This window comes from Empidonax traillii, unplaced genomic scaffold (genome assembly GCF_003031625.1).
Source record: "Empidonax traillii isolate 1590-97213 ecotype Southwest subspecies unplaced genomic scaffold, ASM303162v1 scaffold121:size1714817, whole genome shotgun sequence".
NCBI classification, from domain to species: domain Eukaryota; kingdom Metazoa; phylum Chordata; class Aves; order Passeriformes; family Tyrannidae; genus Empidonax; species Empidonax traillii.
The window spans coordinates 380,757-408,628 of NW_020955314.1; the positions used below are offsets into that span (position 1 = coordinate 380,757).

Sequence of the window (27,872 nt, forward strand, 5' to 3'; positions counted from 1 at the left end):
TTTCCTTCTTCATACTGTTGTATGAAGCCAGATAATAAAAAATTTCATTATCTCCACCCTATACATTTCTAAACTCCACATTAATCTCTCCATATCTTTTCCAAACATGCTGTAACTTCCAAGGTTTCCCTCTCTCCTCTGAAACTTGCAATACTCAAAAAACCTCACAGTTGTAAAGGTTCTGTTTGCTCCTTTTACACTCTGCCTGTGTGAGGGCTGATGATTTCCCTTATCAATGTACCTGTTGCTCTCACGTAGCATTCCCTTCCAGGCAAGCTTTTCTAGCCACTGACATTATCTAGAAGTTTTACAGAGGTATACCAGGAATATGAAAGTTTAGAAAGTATTTGAAGGCCAAAAATGTGTGATTCTCTTAGCACGTTGCTCTGAGGGAGCCATTCAAATTGCTTGCTGAGTTCTATTTCAGTGTTTTCTACAAAAATTAAAGGAGCAGCTTAAGTATGATTGAAGACTTCAAATAGCCTAGACATTTATTTTGCTCATGAGTCTGAAGCCCTGCTTGTGTACGTCTGACTATCTTGAAACACAAAAAGGGCTGCATCCTATGACACTTATTAATAACAGGATGAATAAAATTAATTACAGCTGCACAATTTTATAGCAAGTGCTCAGACAGGCAAATGTAACCAACAAAATTAAGAGTGCCCCATTCACCGGAGAAGGACAATTGAAGAAATTTTTTTTTTTTCAACTACACACTGAAATCATGGAAATTGTATCTTTTGGATTTTATTCCTCAGCAAATTACATATTTTGCTTTCTACAAATGGAACTGCATGTCACATTTTAAAGAATGGAAAGCCAAAGAGTCAACTTAAAAATATAAATTACTATCTGCGAGCTTCTTGCTATTTAGAATATTTAAAATTTTAAAAAGAAAACAAAATATTTCAGAAAGAAATCAGAGCATAAAATTGATTATATAAAAGCTTCCAACTCGTGTTCAGAGACAGGAAGATTGTTTTCATGCTATGTTGAAAAAAACCCGTAAATTAATAGTTCAAATTCCCTCCTTCCAATCAGGCCAAACTGCATCAGTATTGTATCTTGTGCTGCAGTTTACCCATCAGAAGCCAAGATTCAACACAACTTACTTTTCATTTATGCTATAATCTTGAGCAGCATCACTTAGTGCCCCCAAAGTACGTGCTGCTTTTCACAAAGAAGTGAGGAGTCCAGGCTTGCCCTGTAAAACAGAGATGCAGCCAGGGAATACACAATATAGTTCCTCCCTGTACTCCTTCACTGCACTGCACACCTAATTAGAGCTGGAGGTGTCAGACAGTCCTAGGGGCCTACCTTTAGATAGGCAGGTTAGAAAAAGATTTTATCAGCTTTTTGCAACACCCAAAACCTTTATGCAGGCTCTGCTTCTAGGGAAGTGATACCAGCATATTTGCAAGCTAATTTGTCATAACAGGCCCATTGTAAAGGATGTGGCTTGCAGGCATACCTGCCTATATTTCTAAATGGATTAGAAAACAGTGTTCAAAAAGCTTCAGGCATTTTGCTTAATAAAGAGATTAAACATAATGCCAAACAAAGCTTTTCCTCCTCTGTTTGACATACATATTGTTACATGTTTTATAGTTACTTAAGCACAACTACCTAAACCTGAGGTAAGGTCAAGGCTGCCAAGCACAGATCTATTGTTCACTGCTTAGAAGACAGGTAACTAAACCAGCCTCATTTATTAGAAAAGAGCTGGGACCATCAGTAACAGGGGTTATTTACCTAGTCTGAACGTGGAGCCTCTGACCAGAAAGAAAAACTTCCAGGCTGTACTACAAACCCAAGGTTACATATATAATTAACTGGATGTTCCCAAACTGCCTTGATTCCTAAACATTCCTGATTTTAACAAAACAAACAAACAAACAAACACAACAACAAAAAAAATACCACACCACACTGCAGCCACAAAACAACAAAACCCAAACATCCACGTGCCTGTCATGGACAGGTGTTCCCCTGTGAAAATGAACACAGAAAAAGCCCCAGACAAACAAACCCCAACAATGTAAAAAAAATGAACAAAAAAGCTCCCACAAAACCTCCTATCAAAGTACACACAGGAGGAATGGAGCAGGTCAGAGGATTAGTACTGAAAGTTCACACTTAAAGTTGCATTCTACACAGAAATTTGCATAAGCAGGAAAAAACAAAGCCTAGAAAAGGCACGGCAAGAGCTCTGGGGCTCTGAAAAGCATTAGAAATAAGAGCTCCAGGGAATGAGTTAGGGAAGACGAGTCAAGTGTAAGCAAGAGAAAGACAAGGGTAGATCACAGTTGTTCAGATGAACCAATGCAGTTGAAAAATTCCTCTTACCAACCTTGTTGTGGTAAAAACTTACTAAGGTGTTACAGCACCCTACTGTCTGACACCTCAAGTACCTCTCTATTGTGTTATCTCCCAGTGCACACCTGCAGAACCATTGGAAGAAAAGGACTTGAATCTCCCAGAGACAGTAAAAGTCAGTCAAGAAACCCAAAGAGGAACATCACAGCGATCAGAGGAGCTGAAGAAACCGGTTCAGACAAATTGGTAGAAAGAAGTAGCAGCTTGAAGGTGAGATCTGTAAATCCCAGTGACAGAAATGCAATTTGTGATCAAGACAGCTGGTAAAGGTCATTCAAGGACAAAGCCCAACAAGAAAAGAGAAGGACCACAAGGAAATTTACATTCTCAGAGTTGCTAAGCAAGGGGGGGAAAAGAGAGGAAGAGAAAATAGAAACAGTGAACAAACATGATCATTAGTCATTTTTTTTTCAAAGATCCTGTTTTTCTTTTTTTGACTGACATGTTTTTTAAAAGCCTCAACTGATAGAGAGCCCTACATGTCATGTAAGTTAATCCTTTCAAAGACTTTAGCTGAACTTTTGCAGATATTTTGAAAATTATATACATATTAAAATGGGTCACACAAGATATGGTCACATTTCTTTTCTCTAACAAAAAAGAAGACTGATACAGCAACTTAATCACACTCTAATATTATTTACACAGGAAAGAAACTTGTCAGAAGAATGAAATTACCAGAGAACACTATCACGAAACCAGAAAGCAGAAAGCTAGCAGTAGGTGTGTTTAGACTAGCAAAAAAGACATGGAAGTGAAACTGTTGTAAATTCACACTGAGCAGCATTGATTTGCAGAAATGCCAATCTACTATGCTAGCATTCTAAATAAAGAATGAGAGACTTATTTTAAAGAGCTTCTCGTGCTCAGAAAATGCAGAAATTGTTCTGTCTACATTGTGGAAGGTGTCAGACCTGATGACCATTTTGACTGCTCTATTATAACGCAAAATACACAAACATCCTGCCTCTGGCATTCCTCTCATGCCACTGTGACACTTATAAACATTCCATACGATAGAGTGAAAAAGCTACACATCTTGTATTAGCCTATATGTGTATTATAAGTGAAACTTCTTTTCCCGGAAACAAACCAAGAACACCATATCTGCCTACTTTTACATTTTCACTACTGCATTTGCTATATGGATGGAATCACGTATCCACACTCCACACATTTCATTCCACTAAATCCTGTAGTAGTCAGAAAGTTAAAAATGGGATAAGGAAATGTACTGTCCATGAAATTAATATCAAATTCCTAATTCAGACTTAAAAGTTTTTATTTCTAGGATAAATATGTAATATGAAAGGACATTATTTGCCCTGTACTTTGTGAAAGCAATGTACTATCTTCACCAGAGAATGGAACAAATAAACTTTGTGCAATGAGACTGAGTACAAGTACCCTTGACAGAACTGCCCATATGTTTTTATTCATCCTTTGAGTAAATTACAACACTGAAAAAAAATTTATAACAATGAATGTAGCTATTTCAGCCAATTTTAACACTTGTATGAGAAATTACCTTTAAAATGCCCACTAACATACTTAGAAGCATTATTTGGGTTTTTGAAAAGTTCATTATTTTTCATGCTTATGAGCAGAAAGAATTAAGGATCTGGCCAACTGTTACTACTTACTTCTCTCCAAAGAATTTCCTCCAGAAATCTGCAGCATCAGCTTTGGTGATACGAAAGTTATCCCCCTGGAACTGGCCATTTGGAAAAATAGCCTTGATTTCTGCTAGCATGTGGCTGAAGATGAGAGACAGCTTTGTCAAGTTTCTCCTGTGGATATAATAAGGGGGGAAAAAATCAGATCAAATCCTTAGAACTGAATAAGTTTAATCAATCTGTCAGTATGTCATATATTCTGCATATTTTGTAATAATCACTGCATGTCACAAGAAAAACACTGAGGTTTCAACGGAAAACACAAAGAAATACAAAACAGTAGTTTGTGTTTCCATGCACTTCTGAGGATGTATTTACCATAAGTCTTCATGAATATAAAATAATTTCTTTGGCAACAGCATAGATTTGAGTTCTCAACTGCATATTCAGATACCTTTCTTGTGCATTAAGCTTGTGTGTTTCTATTCCATTTCATCATTGCAGAACCAAAATTTACACTAATTAGGCAGTAAATACACTAAAAAACCCTCAACCAAGCAAATAAAATCCCAAAACAATCAAAAACATGCATTCAAAAAACGCTGAAGCTGTGTTGCAGATTTTATTATAGGTTTTACTACCAAGAAAATAATGAGAAAGATAGCTGTTTTGAAAACACAAGTAATTTAAAACAAACAAAGCAACCCCTGATGAATATACTCTCCCTCCCCTCAAGATTAAGAATGGTTGCAGGGCTAATTCATTCAGAGTCCTTTAATTCCTCTAGTATAATAAGATGTCTATAATTATGATGCTCAATAGCTCCTTATTTTCAGGATTTGTTCCTTGCTATCCCCCTTCCTCTTTCCTTTGTACTTTAATTAAACACACGTGTTCTTTATTATTTTCCTCCTCAGAACTCAAGCCTGATGCAAAGGAGCAAGCAACAGCTATTTTAATGTGGCTTCCTCAGCCTGCCCTAAAACGAAGATTAAACAAGAAGCTCTCTGTACTCAGGACAGATGGGAACATGACTCAGTGCAAGTTTGAACAGAGCTCTCCCTTGACTGGTACAATTAACGCTCTACATTAACGTACTGTGCTGCAGGGGTTCTTTTCAGGTACAAATCCACCCAGTGAGCTTCTTGGACTCATGAGCCCTGTAGTGAATTAGGGGATGAAGTCACATAGAGGTGCCATCTGGGGCACTTCCTTGCCCAGAGCGGAGTGTGTGTGTCTGTATGCACATGTCCATGCAGATGCACTGCCTGTTAGGTGTAACTGCACAGTACCTGACCAGAACCAACAGCTGGTAGGATCTGGACAGCAAATGCACAGTTATAGACAAGCATCTGAATGGTTCTATCGAAATCACAAAGCCTGTTCCTTCTCTCTTCGAAGAGCACCAGTCAGTAAGTGCATCAATGTACTTTTGTTTCATTATACAAGATAGTAAAGAAAGGAAAAAAGTAAAATTATTTTTTGTTTGCATTTGTATAAACAAGAAAAAATGTTTTGATATCAAACTAAGATACCTTCTTTTTATCTGACTGCAAAGGTGAAACCTGAAACCAGCTAGAGCCCAATCTGTGCTTGAACATGTAAATGGCACATTCTTGATAATTTATAGGTAGGGCACCTGTTTTTTTCTCTTTTTCTCTGGTATCAAATAGCCATGATAAATCATGTCTTAATTGTTCACTTGTATATTGTTTTCTTTAAAACAGCAAAGCACACACTGCACCGTTTTTGCTTAGAGATATCAGATCTCAGTACCTTCTTGACACAAAGGTACAAAGCTCAATGATTTCAGACATGATTTTCAAGAATTATACAAGGTCATGATGCCATCAGAGTAGGCCAGTGACTCTCCCTATCCATGCATTTCACCTGTCCGAAGACGTCTATCCATTTCAGCACATGTACTTTTGAGGTGTTGGGGAGGGGCTTTCCTAGGACACCTCAGGAAGCACATACTGCACTTTATCCATTTGGCAGTCTGTGCAGCCCCATTTTTCAAGTTAGGATGACTCCCTTCTTCCCCCCGTATAAAAGACGGAGCACTGCCAAAAATTATCCATCTTATTTTCTATTTGTAAGTGTAAGACAAGGTATTTAAGTCCCATTTATTTGAAAAAAAAAAACAACTAAAACAATCAGCTTTGGCATTTTCATGAAGAATTCTAACAGAAGCCAAAGAACTGTTCAGTCTGAGCATCTATTTGAAATCTCATTCCCATCACCAAGCTATTAATGAAATCTTGATCACCTCAGTCTTTATCTCTTGCAGTAACAAAGGTTTTTCTTCTGGTCACAGTAAAGTCTGATGCAGTGGCAAAGGGACAATAGTACTGACAGCCCAGTGGCACAGAAGAGCTGAGCAGACAGATACATGCTCCTGAGAGACCCTTTGACTCACTAGATTCCAGCAGGTGAGAGACATCTTAAGAGATCACCTTGGAGCTACAGCTCAAAAAAAGGCCATCCAAATTGTAGAGAAACAATGGTTTTAAGGTCTCAGCAGCCAGCCTTCAGAGTTTAAAATTTTAATCTAATTTCACTAGCAACCAGGAGCAAATTAGAGGTGGAATTTCTTTCCTTAGCTGTGCTAGGCCTGGAACAGAGCATACACATCTCCTTTATTTCAGTAGAGAATGAATTTCATGCTGATGAGAAAAACCTTATCTTTCCAAAATTAAACAACACTGCTTTATACCAAAGTGAATCAAGATGATCATTCTCCAGAACATAATAGCTACTGTAGTAAAATACAAGAATATTTTAACACTAAATGATGCTGCATTAACTGCATTTTATGTAATACACAGCGTAGATCTCTTCCGTATTACTTGCAACATACTCAACACCCCGTAGTTGGTAGTTTTCCTATGATTCATGCTTAGATTTTGTTACCTTCATTTTGCCAAGTCAAACTGATGCCATACAGTTCAAACTCCTTGTAGACCTTGATTTCTGAAGTACCAGTTTTTCAGTCATAGTCTATGATTTGGTGACAAACATGCTTGCATATGACGGATCTACTGAAGAACCAACATGGTTTGAATCAAGCCCAGAGCACCCAAGATACAAAAATTAAAACCTGAATTTTTATTTAGTAGAAACTTGTAAAAGTCTGTTGAACCAGTACAGACCTTTTGTGCAATCAGAAGAAAGATGCATTTTATTTAATTACAAAATTAATGTGTCTTTTGGAGTTACACCTAATCAGTAGGACTTCTAAAATGCAGACAGTAAAGTCTGAAAACAAGAATTTTGAGTTTATTCACTATTCAGTAGATTTCTATATTTTGAATCAATTTTCTCTTCAAATGCAGGGAGAGAGTTAGGATGCAAAGATTTAATAACTGAAGGACTTTTCAAATACCAGTCACATGCAATTTAAAAACAGGGCTTAATAATGGAAATATTACAACATCCCAGCCAAACTAGAGCAGCAGCACCGAGCAGGTCTGAAGTAGTCCTACCCTTCTGGATCTGCTAAACAGGAGAGTCAAGCATGATCAGCATGCAATAAGACAGATAAATTTTGTCTGTGTCAATTTTGTAATCACTGTATGGAAGTTAATTTTACTTGTTGGAAGGCAATATGGTCCAGCAAACAGGACAGCACAGGGAATTAGGCAGTGTCACTTCCCTTCTGCCACTGGCCTGAATTATGAGGTGGGAGGAACACCTGAGTCCAGCATGTACTGCCTGCATAATGAACGGAGCAAGGCGCTCAGAGAGCTCCAGACTTGGAGAGTTCCAAATACGCTTGGCAGAACCAGCCTATACATAAAAACACAAAGTAAGGTGCCCTGATCCTTCAGAATTACTGGATTCTGCAGACAGTAACCAAGACAAAGTTGCTTTAGCAATACATACTTGTAATTCACGCAACAACTTCAAAATGCATAAACCTACTTACATGCTACACATGTATATCATTTCCACTTTTATGTCTGTATATTACTATGACCACAAAAATTATTTTATGATATTTCTAGGAAAAACATAGTCTGGAAGAAAAGTCTGACTGCATGTCTTTGCAGTTATTTATGTCATTACAAAAATTAGGTTATTGCTGGATTTCCTTCTTCATTGCTCTAGTAAGTGCTTTATCTTTCTGCATCCACATAGATATACTTTGTTAAACAACCACCTGCTGTAATAAAGAAAACTTTCCAAGATGATAATATATAACTCCATCATCTGGCACAGAAAAAGAGTCTCTGGAGCTAGAATAAAATCCATTTGACAGCTAAAAATATTTTCCAGATAGATCTGACATAAACATACACCAAAGTATCACTAAATAACAGATAATTCCTCTCTATTTCTTATTTAGAGTAATTGTACAAAGGCACTTCTGTTAGCTGGCAAAACTGCAAATCATAACTGCTTAGGAACCAGGATAAAACAAAGTCTGAAATGTGAATTTCATAAAGTGAATTGTTTATTTTAACTTCTAAAAATCCATCCCCACCAAATATTAAAGCTTCAAAATTCAAAGCATATGTACAGAGCTCATTTCACATAATTAGTTATATTCAGAACAGCTTTCTGATCCATATGCTTGAGTTGTGGTAGAATTCAAAGATCTTACAAAATACGTGTTACTAATCCAGAGGAAAAGAATAGAGTCTTTTGATTCAGGTACAAAGGAGAGAAGCAGAGACTCACATTCTGTGCTCTGTCACTCTGCTCTCCAAAGTTCAGAATTTATGTTTTCTGACTCAGGTTTCCACTGTGTGGAAAAAACCCCTTTCCAAATTACTTCCCATTTTTATTGTGCCATCGTGAGGAAAATCATAGCTGTCCATAAAGCCCCCTGACAGATTACTTCTGCCATTAATTACTGACTAACAGGAATGCATTACGTCAAGGACAAATCACAGAATAGAAAAAATTCTGAAGGAATATGTGAAGTTTTGAAGATCTCTACTAACAATCATATATGCTGCTAGCAGTTCACTCTTGATAATCCAGTATAGCCCTGACTCATTTATCCTTTTCCAGAACTTCCCCTTCTACAGACAGGAAGCAAAGGAAAAAGAAGTAGTAAAAAAAAAAAAAAAAAAAAACCACAAAAAGTCACACACACAACAACTTCCCCCCCCCCAAACAACAATAATCAAAAACAACAACAAAACAAACACACAAACCAACCCTCAAAAAACCTCCCCAACATTTCTTTTTTAGAAACCTACAGGTGTAGAACACAGTCAGAAAAGGGAGCACTAACAATGGAGCATTCTTTAACACATCAGATGAAACAAAGGAAACCAAAGGTTCCTGTTAATACGCTTGCACAGAAAAAACTGCCTACCATCCTATTTGGCAATCAGCTCAACTCTGCTTCTGTGCCATGATTATTTTTAAAAGCGATATAAGGACAGGGTATTGTTCAGGTTCAGGGATCAAAGTATATGAGTCTATTCTTGGGATGAAATAGCCCTGAGACTAAGAATAATCATGAACTCTATTTCCTACTTGTGCTGCTGAGTCATGGAAGGAACACATACATAAGAGTATCAAAATAAAGGAAGGCAAAGAATTCAAAATTTAATTCCATCTTTTGAAACTGCCTAGCAGCTGCCATTGCTTCTACAGTAGATATCTGCTGCCCTATTTATGCAAAAACAAAGAACGAAATTATTAGACAACAGCTTAGTAAAGAAAATGGAATACAAATACAAAGGATGGAAAATGGTTAAGGTTTCTCCCAGTCTATGACACTCTCTGCAGACTGATGAGTATGCTTTTTCATTCATGAACTGGCATGCCAGTGCACCACCACCATCTCTTAAGCAAAGTTCTATCCAGGGTTTATATTTGCTTTTTGCTAAACAAACGCTCCATACAGCAGCAACCATGAACAGCTCTTGTCAGCTGGGCTTTACAGTCCAAGTTTTGAAAATTTCACTACCTCCAGTTTTGTCCAAGGGACAGTTATCCAGACACAAAAATGTCTCAAGCCACTCCTAAAGCATTTTAATATCTTTCCTCACTAGTACTCCTGTATGTGAGGTAACAAATACATCCATGAAATGAAAACATAAGGAGTGCTGGCAGGAGTAAGAAATACACAGAATACAGCCAGCATAAAGCTGAATGTGAGTCATCAAAAATGGAAAAGGGTGTGTTGACAAGCTAACGATCTAATAATTTTCCCCATAAATAGTTATTATCTCTAATTATTTGTGGAAAAGGACAGGGGTTACCCAAAAAAGTCTCTAGAGAATGCTACTCTTTGAAAGAAATTTGCATAAAACTGATCTGAATATTTACAAGTATATTTTGTGAAGGACAGTCAATCCTATGACAGTTTAAGTAGCCACATAAACTAAGAGCTAACAGATTTATTGATTTTACTACTGAAACTTTTAATCGAGCTACTAGATCATCCTAACAAAATACATGATTCAAAATACTTAATCTGACAGGTACAGAGACTTAAAAGAAGAGCTAGACACTGATTGTTTAGCTTTATTTACTACTTATTACCAGTCAGTTGCTCTTGTGCCATGGTCTCACTCATCGGTATCAACCTGTTGTTCAAGCACTGTTCTGCTTCCTCCATCCTCCTCCTGCAGACATCTCTGTCTGCCAAGATCCAATGCTGTAAACTGAACACCGACTTCACTGTAAAGCCAAATATCTGTATGTATAAATGAAACTACAGTTGTTGCAGAATTCCTCAGGCATGATAGTGAACCCTGCTCTTGAGAAGTTGAATTAAGTCACTCAATACACAAATATGTAAAGCTTTTTAAAAAACATGAGTGAGTTATTAAGAAACAAGAAAGACTCAATCAGCATATTTTCACCATCTTCCAAAATTTTTTTCAAGGGGAAGGAATATTCAAGAGAATACTTGGCCAAAATAAGCAGTCTTAAAGGAATAGCTGTGGCTGGTATAATTTTTTAGTACCTGATTAGGCCAGTAAACATCCTGAACTGCATTGCAAAGTGAGATGACTACTTGTAATTCACATTATCTGTGTACTAGAAATATAACTGATAGTACCAACATAATCATCACCCTCTTAAGTCTTGTAAGGATTACTTGGTTTGGAGATTATCCATGCCATGGATAGAGCATTACTCTGCCACACTAAGCAAAGCTATGTGCAAAAAAAAGGGACACTTCAACACATGGAGGAACTCAAAGTGACTCTGGAAAGGGTATGAGGCTGAGTTTGGCACAAATCCTGCCACAGCCAACGCAGCAGCCCAAAGGCCAAGGAGGGCACACGGAGGTACTGATGTGACTAAACGCTTTATCCGCCTGACAGCAACCTAGCATGAGCAAAGGAAAGTGGTTTAGTTCTGTGTCATGCTTCATCTAGTTTGCTGTCATGCAAAAACTCAGGAAACTCAGTGGTTGTGAGGTGCTAATACCAACAAAGCATGCGTGCCACACAGCACCCTGAGTAAATCTCTTGGCATCCCCCTCTGCCTCCTCTTTGAGCATCAAGCAGTTGAATACGTTTCACTGTATTGGGTTGTGGTGTGCCATTTTCCTACACAGAAATAGCCCAGAATGTGTACTGCAGGCTTGTTCTTTCAGAATTTTCCACTTAGACTCTATTGCCCCACCTTAAAACATGCTGTTATGATGTTTTCTAAGTAAAAGAAACTAAAAAGAGACACCATAGTAATGAGGATCCCAATATAAATACTTAAATTCAAAACCTTATGCTTAGGCTTATGCTCTCATCATACTCAATGAATGTGAAAAAAAAATCTGCAACACAATTCAGCCATTTCTGAAAGAAGGATTGGTAATATTTTTCACTGACATTAAAAGGTTTTGGCAAACTAATACGCATATATGTCTTTTTTCATACATCTAATTCTCTAGCTCTGATATTTAACAGGAAATGGATTTTGGATCACATCTGCCTCCCAATAATCTTGGGAAAATTTACACAAGTTTGGCAAACTGATGAAATTGAGGGAAATCTTGTCCAAGAGGGCCCAAAAATAAATTCAAAATTCTCAGCTCTTAATCCACAGCTCATGTGTAGTCAACTAAACTACAGTTTAGTATCTGATTTATATACAGTTAACTAAACTACACATGAAACATTGGCAGACAAGAACTTAGCTTGAGCCAGCCTGAAGCTGTGGGACACAACTCTAATTTTAAGTAGAGGGTTTTTAATATCAAAGAGGGTAGGATAAGAAAATTCTTCTCCATTTCTCTCAGTGAAGACCACAACAAACTCAGAAAGGAAGGCAAGCTGTTTGATTCAAGAGCAAAGAAGGCACAAGCTAGAGAAGGGAGATGGAAAGAAATAGATGGTAACATGGAACTCAGAGAAAACCTGATATAAAAGGTATAATAATGCAGAGCAGTATAGGAAAGCCCATGAGAAAAGGTCAGCACTTTTAGAGAAGAATGGCATGAATGGCATGAAAAAATTAAACTATAAGGAGATGTATGAGGCACCAGGAGTGAATGTATGTATTTTACATTTGCTTGCTAAGTGAACATCTATTCTGGGTATTCAGGCCTACCCAGGCAACAGTGCCACGGAATAAAAAAGAATCTCACACTGTATTTACAGACCATCACAATGTACAAATCCAACAGGGACCAACCATGGTCACACACAGAATCTTATTCTTGGCAATCCTTTTGCTATCTTACCTTTCCAGTTTTAATTTGGTTTTGTGAGTTGCAAAAAGTGTAATAGTATTTTTATGGACCAGATTACGTTCTGATGTAGATAACTAATTTAACTGGAAATTTTAAAATAACTTAGCATTCATTTTCATGCATTATAGAGGGTACAGAAGTATAAAACTGTTGAATTTTTTTCAGATTATTTTTAAAAGTGCCATAACCTCCAGCAGTGCCTATTACCTGCTCTGTCACATGTGATTTCCACTGAGTGCAAGTTAACAATATTTCATGTCAACAAGCCGTTCCACCATTCCTAAGAGTGGCCAAAAGGGAATTTTCCTCGTTGAGCTGCTTCTGGGACTTGATCAAGTGACAATACTGAGCTGCACATTTTGCCCTAGAACTCAACTTTCTCTTAAGTCCTCGGATCTTTCTTTTTGAGACTCTAGTACATAATTTTTTCTATTTATTTGTCCTGTTGCAGTGGTAGGAGCCCCTCATTAAAAGCAGAACTCATTGCTTTACAAAAACCAACCCTCTTTATCCCATGTACCATCCCATCAAAAATATCATCATTAAATTAGTAGAGGAACTGTCCAACTCTGCATTTTAACAAATATATTTTTTCAAAACCCTTCAAATATATAAATAAGAATTTTGACCCTAAGCCCTGAAATGAGATTTCATGTAGGCAGACACACATTACAGCATTCTAAGCATTGTCATTAATGCATTCTAAGGGTATTTTACATGAAAACATGGTATTTATCAAAATGGAAATCCAAGTGAGAGCTACACAACCCACCAAAATATAATAATCAGCCTTCAAACCACGTCTCAAGTTATTGAATTCCTATTAAACATATAATAAAAATTTCCATTTTCTCAGATGCACTTTAATCAAATCCACCTGAAATCGTTCACTGAAAATGATTTAAACATTAGTTAATGCTGAGATGCAGCTTGTTTGCAACATTCAGATAACAAAAATCTGTGTCGCATAGCTAAGCAGTGTCACAGAAACGCACATGGCATATAGAAATATACAAAATAAGATATATGAAGTACTGAAACTGTACGTGGGTCTCAGAACAATCACTGTGCTTTTATTTACTGAGAGAATGTAAAGTGACTTTCACTGAGAGAAGAAAGCTACCATCTCCAGCTAGAACAGTAAACAACACAAATCTACCCTATTCCATTTCATATATATTCATTGTTGCCTGAGGCAATCAGCCTCCTGTCCTCTCAAATATCAGAAGCACATCTAACCCATTTAAAACCAGATACATTGCTGCCACATTGTGTTAGGAACTTTATCTGTACAGAATTTGTAAGGAAAGAAAAATCAAATACTTGGTTCCAAATTGATATTTGAAATAGTTTCACGATGCTATATGTACTTACAGCCCATGAGGATCAGGTCAGGGGATATCTAACAGGACAATTAGGAACAATCTGGCACCAGCTGGGATTACAGCAAAGACCTTGGGAAAAGTCTAATAGATTTCCTCTTTACAACAAGATGTGTCATTACATACTAACTAGAAAAGAAATAGAACTGGCTGAAATATTTGAATCAGTAATTCGGACAGGGTAAAGGCAGGCACTAAAGAAACCCAAGGATATAGTTAGACAGACAGGCATATTTTTCATGAAAACTGAGGCAGAATCTTTACCTTCAGGAAGTACTGATGTCAAATTTCCAAACAGAAGCTTTCCATACAAATCAAAATAAAGCCTTTTGCTTCTTAATTCCTTATCTCCCATGAGAAGCAAAGGAAGAGAACAAAATGAAAAAGATTGAAAAGTTCTTTGCAAAAAATTACTTTATTTGGTCTAAAGTACAATAACCAATGAAGACATTTACACCCTGATCTGCTTGCTAAATTTTTTTCCCCTTTCAACATTAACAAGCTTATTATATTTCAATGACTACATTTATGAACATGGGTTCAACTAATGGCAGTATTTTCATATATGGACACTTCAGTATGGGAGACAATCAAATGTTTTAAAGAAAGCTACATAGTCATGACCTAAAGAGGATGGTCTGGCATGAATAAGTAACTGGTGTAAAAAAACCTGGAAGCAGAGGGCAGTATTAAGGGCTTCTGTTTGACATGGAGGGAAGTAAGTACCATCTGAGTTATGCAGGGATCTGCTCACTTCAGCACATTCGTGGGAAAGCAGTGAGCAGCAAGGCAAACAAATTTGCTAATTATATTAAGAGATTCAAAGGCTATAAGGCTGACAAAAAACTGTAAATAGCTGCAGAGTGACCGAACTACAGAAATGAAGCTCAATATACAAGAAGGTAAAACCATGTATGTGAAAAAATAATCTTGTCCTGATGAACAAAGGTCAGGCTCTGAGCTGTCCATTGCCTCTCAGAAGCAAAAGTTCGAATTACGATGGGTAATTCCATGACAAGATCTGCTCAGTGCTCATCGGCAATAAAAACTCAGATCAAATGCTATGAATTATTAGCAAAAGAACTGAGAAGAAAACAGAAAACAATTATACCACCATATGGAATCACAGTCATCTCTTACCAAAACAAATATGTAAGAAACATATATAAGAGATACATCAAAAGACAACAAGGATTATCAAAAAAAAGAAATGCCTACAAACTGAGGAGGAACTGAGTATGCTGGGACTCTTCACCTTGAATGAGTAACCCTGACAGATATCTATAAATTCCAAGTGGCATAAGGAAGATGGATGAGGACTGACAGTAACTAGAACATTTAAAGAAGCTGATGGGAAGCAAGCTCAAAAAATCCCTGATCCACAGAAGTTGTTGCCTAAGGATATCTTGGAGTGAAGTTTAAATAGGTTTGAGGGGAAACTGGGAAAACACCAGGAAGAGCAGCTTCACTGAAGGTTACTGGAGTAACAAAGCACAACAGGTTCAGGAAATCCCTTAGCTAAAAATGGCCAAAGGCCGGGAGAGTACTGGGGAAATCTACTACATTTTTAAACTACTTTTTAAATTATTATTGTATTTATATAGATATTATCGTTATTAAACTAAATTTTTTAATGACATGTTTTGCCCCATTTATTCTTTCTTAGGTATTCTCCTTGTGCTCACCACAGAAAACAAGAATGACTACACTGATTCAGATCTGGGTCTGTCTTCAAAACAAAACAAGGTACTTAAGAATTTGGTTTATAGGGTACCCCCTATGTCCTTAAGTTCACTTATTTCACTCATTCAATTTGATACCACAGAACTTTTAATATCTTACTGCTCCATAAATCAATTTCAGATGCCTTGGCGAAAGGAAACATCCTACAAATTGACAATCAGTCTTTTTTCACCCCTATAATTGAGATTGAAAAGTTGAAGTTGCCCAAAAGGCAGCCCGTATCATAAGTGCAGCTGTGTTCCACCAGGAAGGCGGCCTGGCAGGATCTGGCAGTAGGAAAGGGCAGGTGATGGTGCAATACTGCATGAGGCAAAGATCGAGAGAAGCACCAGGGCTGATGAGAAGCAGAGCCCTATTCTGTGCTGTTAAATGACAGATGCGACAAGAACCAAGAAGGGCACTTGCCAACACTGGAGAAATGAGCAGTGTCAAGAGAACTGATGGTGAAGTTCAATCACAGTTGTCTTCAAAGACAGTCAGCTCCAATAGTGAGAGCCAAGTGAGATAGCATTCCTAAAATGAGATGAAGAGGCTCATAAAAGGCAAGAGTCCAAACAGGATAAGAAAAGGTTACTACACCACAGCTGGAGTGGAAACATCCAAATTCTGAGCATCAATGCGAAAATCTCTATGGTTTACTCACTGCTAAATTTTATCACATGCAAGCTATTAAAACAACACACATGAATAGCATCACAATTGGAAATAAAATACGCTAAAATTCCTTCTGGTAAAAACAGTTTTTAAGGCATGAAGGAAGGTTCTAACAGTCACACCTGATTTTTATTCCCTTGAGACTAAACACTTGTGCAGTTTTGCCTAGCAATACAGCTCACTTTGCTACTTGCAAAAGTAGAAACTTTATGTGATTATGGATTCCTGGAACTATCAACCAACTTCTGAAAACAAATTGCTTTCAAACAGGAATGTAAAACTAAAGACAATAGTATTCTCTCAAACACCAAAGCATTCCAATTCCTGCTTGTAAGAACAGCGAGGAAGAACAGCATACAGAAGTTGAAACATACAAACAAACAAAAATCTCACGATACTAAGAAATCTAGCTGTAAATTTCTAATCACTTTTTCATGAATCCTCCTTAAAAATCACTACACTATGTATCCTGGCAAATTCTCACCATCTGAAAATACTTATATTAAGATCATATGAAATTGTATATACTAGTTTTAGTGTGCTTTACTTTGTGGACCCAAAATTTCCATTTCTCTACTTACGTGAATGGCGTAGATAAATTTAAAAATACATATATTCTTAAGAACCACTGGGCTAAAATATTCAGTCAAAAACATATTTCCACTTCTGTTTTTTCAGATAGTCATCCTGGGATAGGAAAGAAGGACTAATTCCCAACATATACCATGCATTTAACTGTCCTTTTATACTATTATTAATAAGACGACTTTATATCTGAAGTGAAGGGAAACGGAACTAGAAAAATAAAAGTGTACTCCTTCCATCTCTGGGAAGCTCAGAGCACCAGCTACCATGGCAGGTGGCCCGCTGACGTTTGGCACAGTTTGAAATATCCTTGGACAAAGAGCTTCACTTAGTGTGGCGTATTTGGTGTTGGAAACCACTTTCACCCACACCAGCAGTTTTTATCCCATGCAATAGGTATCTGGCATGTACTGGCTGCCATAAGTACTATTTCTGTTACAAGCCATATCTGAGTTACTACAACAAATACTTGTGATCAATAGCTACTATTTGATCTTAACAGTCAAACAAATTACAAAGCCTCTATCAACTAGAGAGGGGAAAAAAATCATGATCAAAATAAAAACTACTGCAGCTAACTACAAGAGTTAATACTGGAGAAGCTTGTGCAGCCAACTTTAGAAACATCTCAATCTGTATCAGCAAAAAGACAGTGTTCTTGAGAGTTTTTGTGCCCCAAGTCCCTGCACAGCCTGCCCTGTCCCTGGACAGCTTCCCAGAAAAAGCAACACCCTGTACACCAGTTTCCACCAGAAGTCCCACAGTACTTCTTTGCTCCTCCTATTCCCTAATGGCTGAAAGTAAATTTTTCATCTAGCTCCCAGAGAAGAGAGAGGAAAGACTGTGGCAGACAGACAGGAAAGGGGAAACAGAGAAGGCAAAGGCCGAATAGTTTTCCTGGGGCTTCTTGCTTCCCACCCACCAAGCCACATTCCACAGCCCCACAAGGGAGAGACCCCTCTTTAGTAGAGGAGATAAAGTAGTATCTGACATAAAGCATTCTCTTACAGAACGTTCATCCATGGAAAAGAGTGAAGCAAAGCATGAAATAACCAGTGCCTTGCACTCACGTGCTCTCATACCAGTCTAAATCCCACCAGATCACAGTAAATATTTAGGAAGGGAAAGAACCTTACTCTGTGTTAATACCCTGAACACAAAAGTTCCCAAATACTTCTCCAAAGAGCCTGAGGATTATAAAGTCTGGCTGGTATTGTCATAGTGACTCATTGCTTAAGTCGAGAATATTAAAAGATTAGCTAGCCAGAAGAAACTTTTCTTTTGCCATACGTGATGTTAATTAAAAGGTAAAGAGATCTAGAAAAGGTATTGAGAGAAAAATGGCAGAAGGAGGAAATAAGTAGGACATTAAAAAATGTATTTTTAAAAAGGTGGGGATTAAAGGATACAATAAAACCCTTTGAAAGCTGAAAATGAGAAAAGGATAAAAAGGTAGAAATGAAAAGTGGAGAATCTATGTTTCTAATTCTTCTTTATAGTTCACATTTTCCTCCAAGTTTAGTCACCTTAATTGCACACATAATCCACAGCAGACTCACTTGCTACTAACAGAAGATTCATGACTATCACGGCACAGTAAGTTTTGATTTCAACAGCTAAGTAAGACCTCAGTATATCTGAAAAATTTATTTCAGTCAAAGTGTACAGGTATGTGAAGAATAGCCTTTCTTGCTTTTTCTACAGTCTGGCTGCAAAGAAAGAGTCTAGTAATAACAGCAACAATGTACTAACACTAAGCAGTTCATCAACATCTTACACTAGCTGTATATAACTCTCTTAGGAGAACATGAAAGCTATTTCTTCACAAAAGCAAGTCCTTAGTATATGTTAGGAACAATGTAAATAATTTTGGATTGAGACTGTGCTAAGCAGCAGATTCAATTTGCAATATTTACTCAAAGAACCACAACTGTGGAAATAAGAAAATGGTTTTAAAGTACTTAATTCTGAAGAGTCTGCTCTAGCATTTCTTACATGTTTTTAACAGCATGTTTAAGCAAAACGCCACTGGGACAACATAGCTCCTCACTGCAAATCTAAACTCTCAGGTCACTTAATGGTAAATTTGAATGAAGCAATACGAACGTGTTCAAGAGAGGGACTGTTTTTCCTGTAGATGAGAGTTGAGCCCCCAGCTACAAAGTTTAATCAGTCAAAATGGAGAACATTTCAGAGAATCTCTCTGAAACAGGTGCAACCCTCTAGGCAGGTGCTGTAAGGTCATAGACATTTTGCTGCGGGCTGGGGACTTGAGCCTGTCATGTGCTGTTCTAGCTTTCCATGCTTGTGCCTGTGTAAATTAACCACCAACAAGTGTAAAACATCATCAATTCCAGCTTTATACAGCTGCAAGTGAGTATGCAGGTACTGCTTCCCTGTGACTCAGGGTCAACATGTTTAATGCCATGACCGTATATCACCATTTCTTCCTCATGCAAAACACAACCAAACCGTCTACAATACGTATTTAAAAACTCACAATCATTATTTTTATCATCATGGCTGGGGGAAGAGACAGCAGGGGAGATCCTGGAAGCATTACATAAAAAAATCCATCCCATTTGTAAATGGGAAACTTAAACCCACTTTCAAGCTGCACTGAAGTAATTTTACAGTCAATTCACAGAACTCAGTGGATTCTGCTGTAAACAAGTCTTGGCTGAAAACAATTTTCATCCCACTATAAATATGATGCTATATTCAGATGGCCTAAATTCCACCTAGTTTGCTGTATGCTTATTTTTGAAAACTCGTGAAAGCAAGGCCCATTGAGACCTTACAACTAAAAGAAAAGGAAAAACCAGAACATTTCTAAATGCCTTTGATCTAAAATTATGCCTTTTTTTTCCCCCCACATAATAGGACTGTCATAGAAAAAGACTTTCCTTGACTTAAAAATATGATAAAATCATAGATATTTATGCTTTGTTTCAAGAATTATTATCAGAGCAAATTTTTTAATAACAACCTTCTACACTTTACTACTTCAGATATATACTATCTTTCAAACCTACAGAACTGCAAATATTTCCACTTAGGGTAAGACAGAATTTCCCTCTCCTTACTCCACAACTTTCTCTGTTAAAAAAAATAAAGGGGGGGGGGGGGGGGAGGTCAACCTACAACCTAATTATTTTTGTCTAAAAATTGAAGACTTGCAAAAGTTTTGGGTCAAATACTTGCAAGGAAAACACACCATTCTGTTGCACCTTAAAGTTAAGACCCTTTTAACCTGCAAATTCAGAAAAATCTTGAAATAATGGAAAAGCACAGAATATAAACAACCATACAACTTCTGTAGTAACAGCTTACAAATTTCAACATATGTCACTGAAGCATCAGTCCAAATGCAATCACTCAACATTTATCAGACTGCAAGGACTTATTCACAGATCCAGAACTCAAAGTGACACTGTTTTAATGGTAGTCACAAGATCTGTGAGTCCAACAGGTTAAAGAAGAAAGGTTTCATCTCCAATGCTAAAAAAGTGTGCCTTGTATCCATGAATTAATTTGCACTCCTTGCGGGTACCCTGCTTCTACCAGAGCTTTATGTGAAGCAAATATCTCACATCAACTTTCCATCAGCTTTATTAGCATCCCCTACCATCTCTCTCAACAACAAAACCATCTACGTAGATTCAAATAAAAACCAGTAATCCTCTTCTTATGAATGGCTACAGCCTGCAGCACCCAGCGCTATCAACTGAAATCTTGCCCCTCTTGCACAACAGGGATTAAAGAGAGGGAGGTCACAAGTATTACTCCACAGTTTATTATCTGCCTTCTGATAACAAGTAATAAATTCTTAACCTAATTACTAATCCTTAACTGCTTTTATAATGATTAGCTTCCATTACAATCAATTGAAAGAGTAATAGTGACAGAAAGCCAAAAGCCAAGACTAAAAAAATCTCTCCTCATCCAATGCTTCACTATTCATACAGGTTTCCCGGGATTAGTTTTCTCCAGGTCTGAAAAAGCTTGTAGTGAGGGGAGGGGATTGGCTTCCCAAAACCCCATCAAAACAAGTCTATTTGTTCTGGAATACCCTTGGGGCACTTACTGCCCCTTCTGCACCATCATTCACCCTCTGGAGATGGTGCAGCTTGGCAAAAAAATCTCTCCAACAGAGAACTAAAGACTGCAGTGTTAGTTATCCTTCACTGCACAGGATGAGGTGATTCTTTTACTGCCACATTCATAAAAATCATAATACCAAGAATATATGCAATATATGGTGGGATTTACCTAAAATCCATGTCATAAAAACAGCGTGCTGTTTCTATGTGGTAAATTGTGTGGTAAATGTCACATTAGCACATTATATGAAAAAAATAACATTCTCTTCTGTTTCTAACTTTATATCACCTGCCTAGCCTACCACACTTACCTCTGCCCTTTAGTATTTTCTTTAGATTACTTGCATTCATTGTAACATTTATTCAGCTGACTTGAAACGTATTTTTTCAGCTACAAGTAGGAGTGAGGTATCAGCTATACACAAAACCCATAAAGTAGTTCTTTCCTATATGCCCTTTGATATTAGAGGGCTTTGAGATACGCACAAACACACACATGACTATATACACACACACACACATGTACACGTGTGTGTACGTGTGTGTGTGTGTAATTGGCTGTTACCTGAAGAGGTGGTGCTGGGTTAACAGTTGGACTAAACGACCTTAGAGGTCTTTTGCAACCTAAACCATTCTATGTTTCTGTAAGACAGCAACAGCAAGCCACTTCCTCTCCAACGCTGTAGAACAAACTGAACTGGACACGTGTTTTTTAAGACTCTAAGACTCCAGACGCATTTTGAGTGTTGCCCCTCGTCCCACACTTCTCTTTGATATTCTCAGTTGTAATTAAGACTTCTTGAGTGCACGACATATTACAATCAGACACCAGTAATACATTTACATACCTTGCATCAGATTACACGTTGTTTCCCCTCAGGAATGAAAACCCTTCCCTTGCACTAACTCTAAGTCATGCTCATGCTCTGTGCAACCAAAGCACCTCTAGGAAAAGGCAAGATCAGGTAGCAAGCAGATCAATTGCTGCCACTGCCTACAAACAGAGTCACAGCCTAGGCAGTGCTTCCCATATGAGAAGAACAAGCAGCTCTGGCTAAGCCCTGGAGTTCACACAAAGAGGTTTTGCTCCTTCTTTCACCAAAGACTATTACTATGTAAATAACTTTTGAAGGGGTTCACGAGCCTCTGAGCTACAACATGTCACAACAGGGTGACGATTTGCTTTAAATTGGATGTTAAGATGAATAGTTTGAACAGTTTTCGCTATACCCTATGGCAGATAGATGGCTAATGTTTGCTTCCTCGGTCAAGCCTCACTCAAGCCTGACCACGCTGGCTTGAGTGCACTTCCTTGTATTAGGACATAAAACAGGGCCAGGGCACAAGCACTCCAGCCTGGAGGCAGGTACCTTGGCATGACTCTGACCCAGGCCCTTTAGACTTCTGCCACGCAATACCCAGTGACGGTTCCAGTAGGGGCTCATTCCCAGCAGGCCAAATGGACCAGATCTCCCCGTCTTTAGGGAGAGCCCATTTTATTACTGAACACAAAATTGGCCATCAGAGTTCGAATGGAAATGACATCTAGGGAGAACTGATAAGCAGAGATCGGACTAAGGAACATTCTTAAGGCTCACAGACAACAGTGAAACTCAGCAGATGTCCAAGCGCCTGGTCAATTGAAAAGGAAGTTTGAAAACACCAGAGCTAACTATTAAAAAAGTTAGTGGTGATTCAACTCAAACTTCTGTAATGTTCATTTCTATTAAAGAAAATATTTCAGTTGTGAATACCAGCATCTGCAAGCCAGGAAAAAAGGGTGTAAAGGAAGAACAGACTGGGATTCTAAATAGAGGGCAAGAAATAATTCAGCATGCATCTTTTCTAATAAAAATATACCAGAAATTTTAGTGTCGAAACCCAAATATTCACTCTCAAAAGCACAAAGCCATTTCAGTATCTGTTGAAAACACTGCATTATCTCAGAATGTAACTATGACACAAATATACAGAACTATAAATAAAATTACATCTGTAGCTTTTATCTAAAGTAATCAGATGTTATGCATGAGAACATCAAATCCAGAAGGAAAACATCAGGTTTTGATAAAGGTTGAGATATTCTAGGGTTTTTATGGCATTGAATTTTGCTCTAAAAAGAGACAGACCAGTTCCTAGCCTAAAAACAGGAAAATGTCAAACTTCATTAAGTCCATCTTGAATTTCCAGCACTCCCATTCTTTTTACAGGAAATATAACATGCAGTCAACTACTAAACCATGAGAGTTTGCAGGAAAAAATTTCTCCTTTGCATAAACTTTCAAAGTTGTATATTTTGTTTAGAGTTGACCAAAACATTTTTTAAAAACAACATAACCCAAATACTAAGGAACAGCGCTACACACTCTATGATTACCTGTAAAATGAAAGTAACCTCATGAAGAAATGATACTTGTTTATTCTACTGATACTCAACACTTGTTGAGACCACCTGAAGAACCTCATTCTATTTTAAAATGGGGAATTTTTGTACCTACTTTGTTCAGCTGAAGTCTCACATCACTAAGATTAGACCTTTCTCAAATGAAACACATAAGGAAAAGTCTGTCCTCTAGACGTGACGAAACCAAAGAACTTCCCAAGAGTAAGAGTTAGGTTGAATTTCCTTTACTTGTGAACATTCTGTTCCAATTTTTGCCATTTTAAAATCAACAGCAGTTTCCATACTCATAATAAGCTATCCCCATGAATGTATAGCAATTTTTATCCAGTTCAGTAGGGTCAAAATTCAAGCTGGTAGGAAACAAGACACCCTTCATGAAAAGTAGGCAAACGATCTCCAGGCCATTTTCTGCATGGAGAAACTTGACAAATGCACCAGGAAAAAAAAAAAAAAAAAAAAAACAACAAAAAAAACACAAACCATCAAAACTCTCTATAATGATTCTTCCACGCATGATTTATCAGGTAGTAATAAAGTTTCAAAACAGAACATTTAAAATTTGGCTGTAGCTTTCTTTTTGCATGTGTCACACTGGAAATCATTTAATGCAATTACACTTTGGGGTACAGTTTCATAATTCAGCTCTTCAGAAGCCTGAGCTGATGTAAAATGGGTTGCTTCCCAATAACAGTCCAACTACAGATCTTACCAGGAATAAAGGTCTAGTTTTATGGTCGTTGGTTTGCTGTTTCTTTTTGTGTGGGGGGTTGGGCATTGGTTTGGGTTTTTGGTGTTGGGGTTGTTTTTTCCAACATAATACTCGGAACACCTAATTAATTTTTCACTTTTACACGTTTTTTCAGGAAAAAAAAAATTAAGCAAATTGTTTTCCCCTACAATTTAACCACCAAGCTGCAAAACCTCTCGAAACAGAGGTATCTAATGGAAATTTTGACACATGCTTATTTAGAGTCTCTCTAGTCAGTTCTTGTTTGTGCAAGTTCTTTCCTTTTAAAAGCCTTTTACTTCTTCATACATGATTTTCCTGTAAAATTATATACTTGGGATGGCTTTTTCCTCTCTACTTAAAACACTGAGGTGCTCCTGCCTTCACAGAGGTTGTTCATTTTTTTTCCTTATTTTGAGGAGTTAGTTTTCTTACAGATAAGAGAAGTCAGATGTCTTCAACTTAATTACTTTGCATCCAGCACACGTGAAACATTGCCAAGTCAAAGTGGGAAGTGAAAACAGAAAGCAGAAACAACTTCGGACATATGTAAAAAGCTACTTGAAGTAAGGGAGAAAAAAGGCTTGCCAGGGGTAATTGGTCAGTCCAAAGCCATATGATGTACAGATCTGTATAGATACTTTGGTGCCAAAAGCAGTATTGCATTTTAAATGCTTTTGGAGAGTTAGTAAGTCTTTGCTGCTTATATTCTGATGGAAAAAAAGAATTATTTTCCCATCTTCTCACTGACTCTTGCACTTGACTTCATAATCTTTGACTATATTTCACTTTAGCAACAATCAAGTACAATGGGAAACTGCACTTAATTTTTTTTTCTTTTCTTTTTGGTCTATGATGATTAAACTTGAAGCACAGAATATCTAGCTGTCTTTTCAACTTTCACAAATCAAGACTGGAGTTTCTCTAATACTAGATAAGTATTCTTGTGATCATTTAGACTCCTACTAAGGAGGGTGTTAGCACTTATCTTACACAAATGACCAAGCAGTTATGCAACAAATAGAAAAGCTCCAGAGCTATCCTTCACTAGTAGTTTGAGATTATTTAGAGTTTTAATAATTTTTACCTTTCATAAAAAGCAGAAAGTTTATAAAGTGACTAGGAGCATTAATCAAAACAAAATTCTGATTCTACAAACACACAACAAATGGAAAACTGCATGCAAGCTTTATCTCAACACTGGACCAGAGGTACTGAAAATACACAGTACCCACCCAAATACCATTTCCCACTTTCTTCCCTTCCCGCCTGAAAAAAGAAACAAACAAACAATAAAAAAGCAAACACAAACCAGCAAAATCAAAAGGTTCAGCACTATCACACCCCACTCCCTTCAGTTATCATGTGCACAAGTTTACAAGACTCTTTACAATTTCATCATCCATGAACAGGAATGGAACTATCATGATCAGGAGCATAATCATTCTGACAAAGTGGTACAAGGTTATCCTACACCATATCATACAGAAAGTAGTTTACTCAGGTTTACTTAAGTAAGCTTATTGTATAAACAGGAAATGGAGCAACAGGAAGTCAAAGCAAGGGTACCAAAAGTGGTCCAAGACACGAAACTAGATAGAGGCTGAAAACTAAGGATCCAGGCCCTTCTTCTACCCATCAGAAAGCATCAGTTAGGAAAGAAAAAGGCATCTGCCTTGCCGTCTGAACCACACCACATCTCTGGTATTTGCACGGCACTTTAAGAACAGGTGAAGTTCTGATACAGTCTGCACAAGTTTTTCCCCCACCTCCCAATCTGTTACTTCATGTCAACTATTTTTGCTGCGGCAGAAGTAAATGCTCACATATTTGCCAAAGACCCTGCAGTAAATGAAGTAACTACTTTTGGTCTGAAACTAAAACAGCATATTGTTCACATAACTTAGATCCGTCCCCACCTATTTGCTTAAACACTTTCAAGTTCTTTAATAACAGCTGAGCCTGTTCTCAATATCTTTACCTGTCATTTTAGATAGAATTTTAATTTCTGATTTAATTTATTTAAAACACGTTTCATATATTTTCATTCTCCCATCTACTTACACAGTGCAATCTGTTTGGCATCTACAAAATTTTCTTTAGATTTAACATTATTAAGGTAAAGCCTGAAATGGGCAGAGAGCCCAAGCATGGCTTTGTGGCTTGGACTGAGTTCAAACAGAAAGTAGTACCAAAATCTGAAGGCAAGGAAACCCACCATTATCAAAACAGCCCTGAAGCTTTTCTGCTCTATGCACCCACTTGCTCTATAGATGCTGCAAAAATAAGGGCCAGACCCACTCTGTCCTCCCCAACTGTGATCCTGAACAACAGGGATGACAGTCCATAAAATACTCCATCTGCTCTTTTCTGCAGTGGCATTAGTGAAAAATAACCACTAAAACAGGCCTAGCATATCACTGCACAGACTCTCCTAAACAAGGCAGGTTAGTCACTACATTTGCAAATGCACTGCCAGATTTCTTCTTATTCCATGATAATGACCACAGACCCTATGTAAAAAAAAAAGTTCAGTTGAAACATTACAGAGGTCCCCTTCAAAGAAAACACTATCTTTCCACTTTGCTGAAGTGCAAACTAGCAGAATCAGAGCCAGTTAATTAAAAAGCCACATAAATGACATGGTTATTTTCTGCTACCCTGCTGTGCAGCTTGACAGTCACCAAGTAAGGGAAAAGAGAAAAAAGCAGGGAAAGTATTTATAAGTGACAAATTAAGGACAGTATTCTGCAACCAAGAAGCAGTTAAGGAGGGAATTACTTTATAGATGTTTCAGGAATGAAGGCTTGCTCACTGGCATGTGGAAGGATTACACAATCTGGCAGAATAGGCTGGGCAAACAGATGAGGAGATAATACACACCAGGAAGGGCACTGAGAGAAGTTACACACACAAGAGAAAACAGTTGATCAGTTTAATTAAATCCTTTGTGTTCAAACACTTTTGTAAGGAAACATTCTCTATCTCTGTGCCAATATTTTGATTTTTTTCAATAACATTTTTCAATTATTTTATTATGATTTATTCTTTTCCAGGCTCTATACCATCCAGAGAGCAAAATTTCCCTGAAGCTGTTCTTTCTCTCTGTGTCTCTGTTGTATTAGCTAATTACAAACTTTCCTCAAACAGTTGCCCTGAGTTTATTTTTTCATTCCAGTGCAATGACCAAGAAGTCAGACTACACGGTCAGAAATGTCCACAACTTCAATCACACAATAGCAAAGTCTCTCTCAACACATGAATGAACACACCACTTAGTTTTGCTTTCAAAATACTGATCATTTAGCTCTATTGTGAAACAGTAGACAGCACGTAATCGGAAACAGTGCACTATTCATTCTGTGAGCAAATATAATCATGTACAAAATATACAATTTTTTAAAACAGCCCTTCAGAACCCTGAGGATGACCATTCATTTGGGAAAAAAAAAAAAAAAAAAAAGGGATTGTTTATAAATATTTGAATGTTTATAAATATTGCAAGTTTTAGAGTGCCTGTGAAAACTTTTATAGCAACAAACTTCCACAAAAGTTGCACTACATTAGATATTATTAAAACTTTACATTAATTGCACAATTGCCTTTGAATA

The 27,872-nt window shown here is 37.4% G+C and overlaps 1 protein-coding gene across 3 annotated transcripts in view; it reads right to left on the reverse strand.

Annotated features, from left to right (window-relative positions):
- Positions 1-27,872, reverse strand: part of CBLB (Cbl proto-oncogene B) — a 128,007-nt gene that overhangs the window by 57,670 nt on the left and 42,465 nt on the right. For 2 of the 3 annotated variants that reach the window (XM_027883242.1, XM_027883243.1), the window contains exon 4: positions 4,023-4,169. In XM_027883242.1, coding sequence (XP_027739043.1) covers positions 4,023-4,169 — 147 coding nt within the window. Of the gene's footprint in view, positions 1-4,022; positions 4,170-5,008; positions 5,048-27,872 lie in introns of those variants that run through there. The other variant, XM_027883244.1, reaches the window with a different exon arrangement.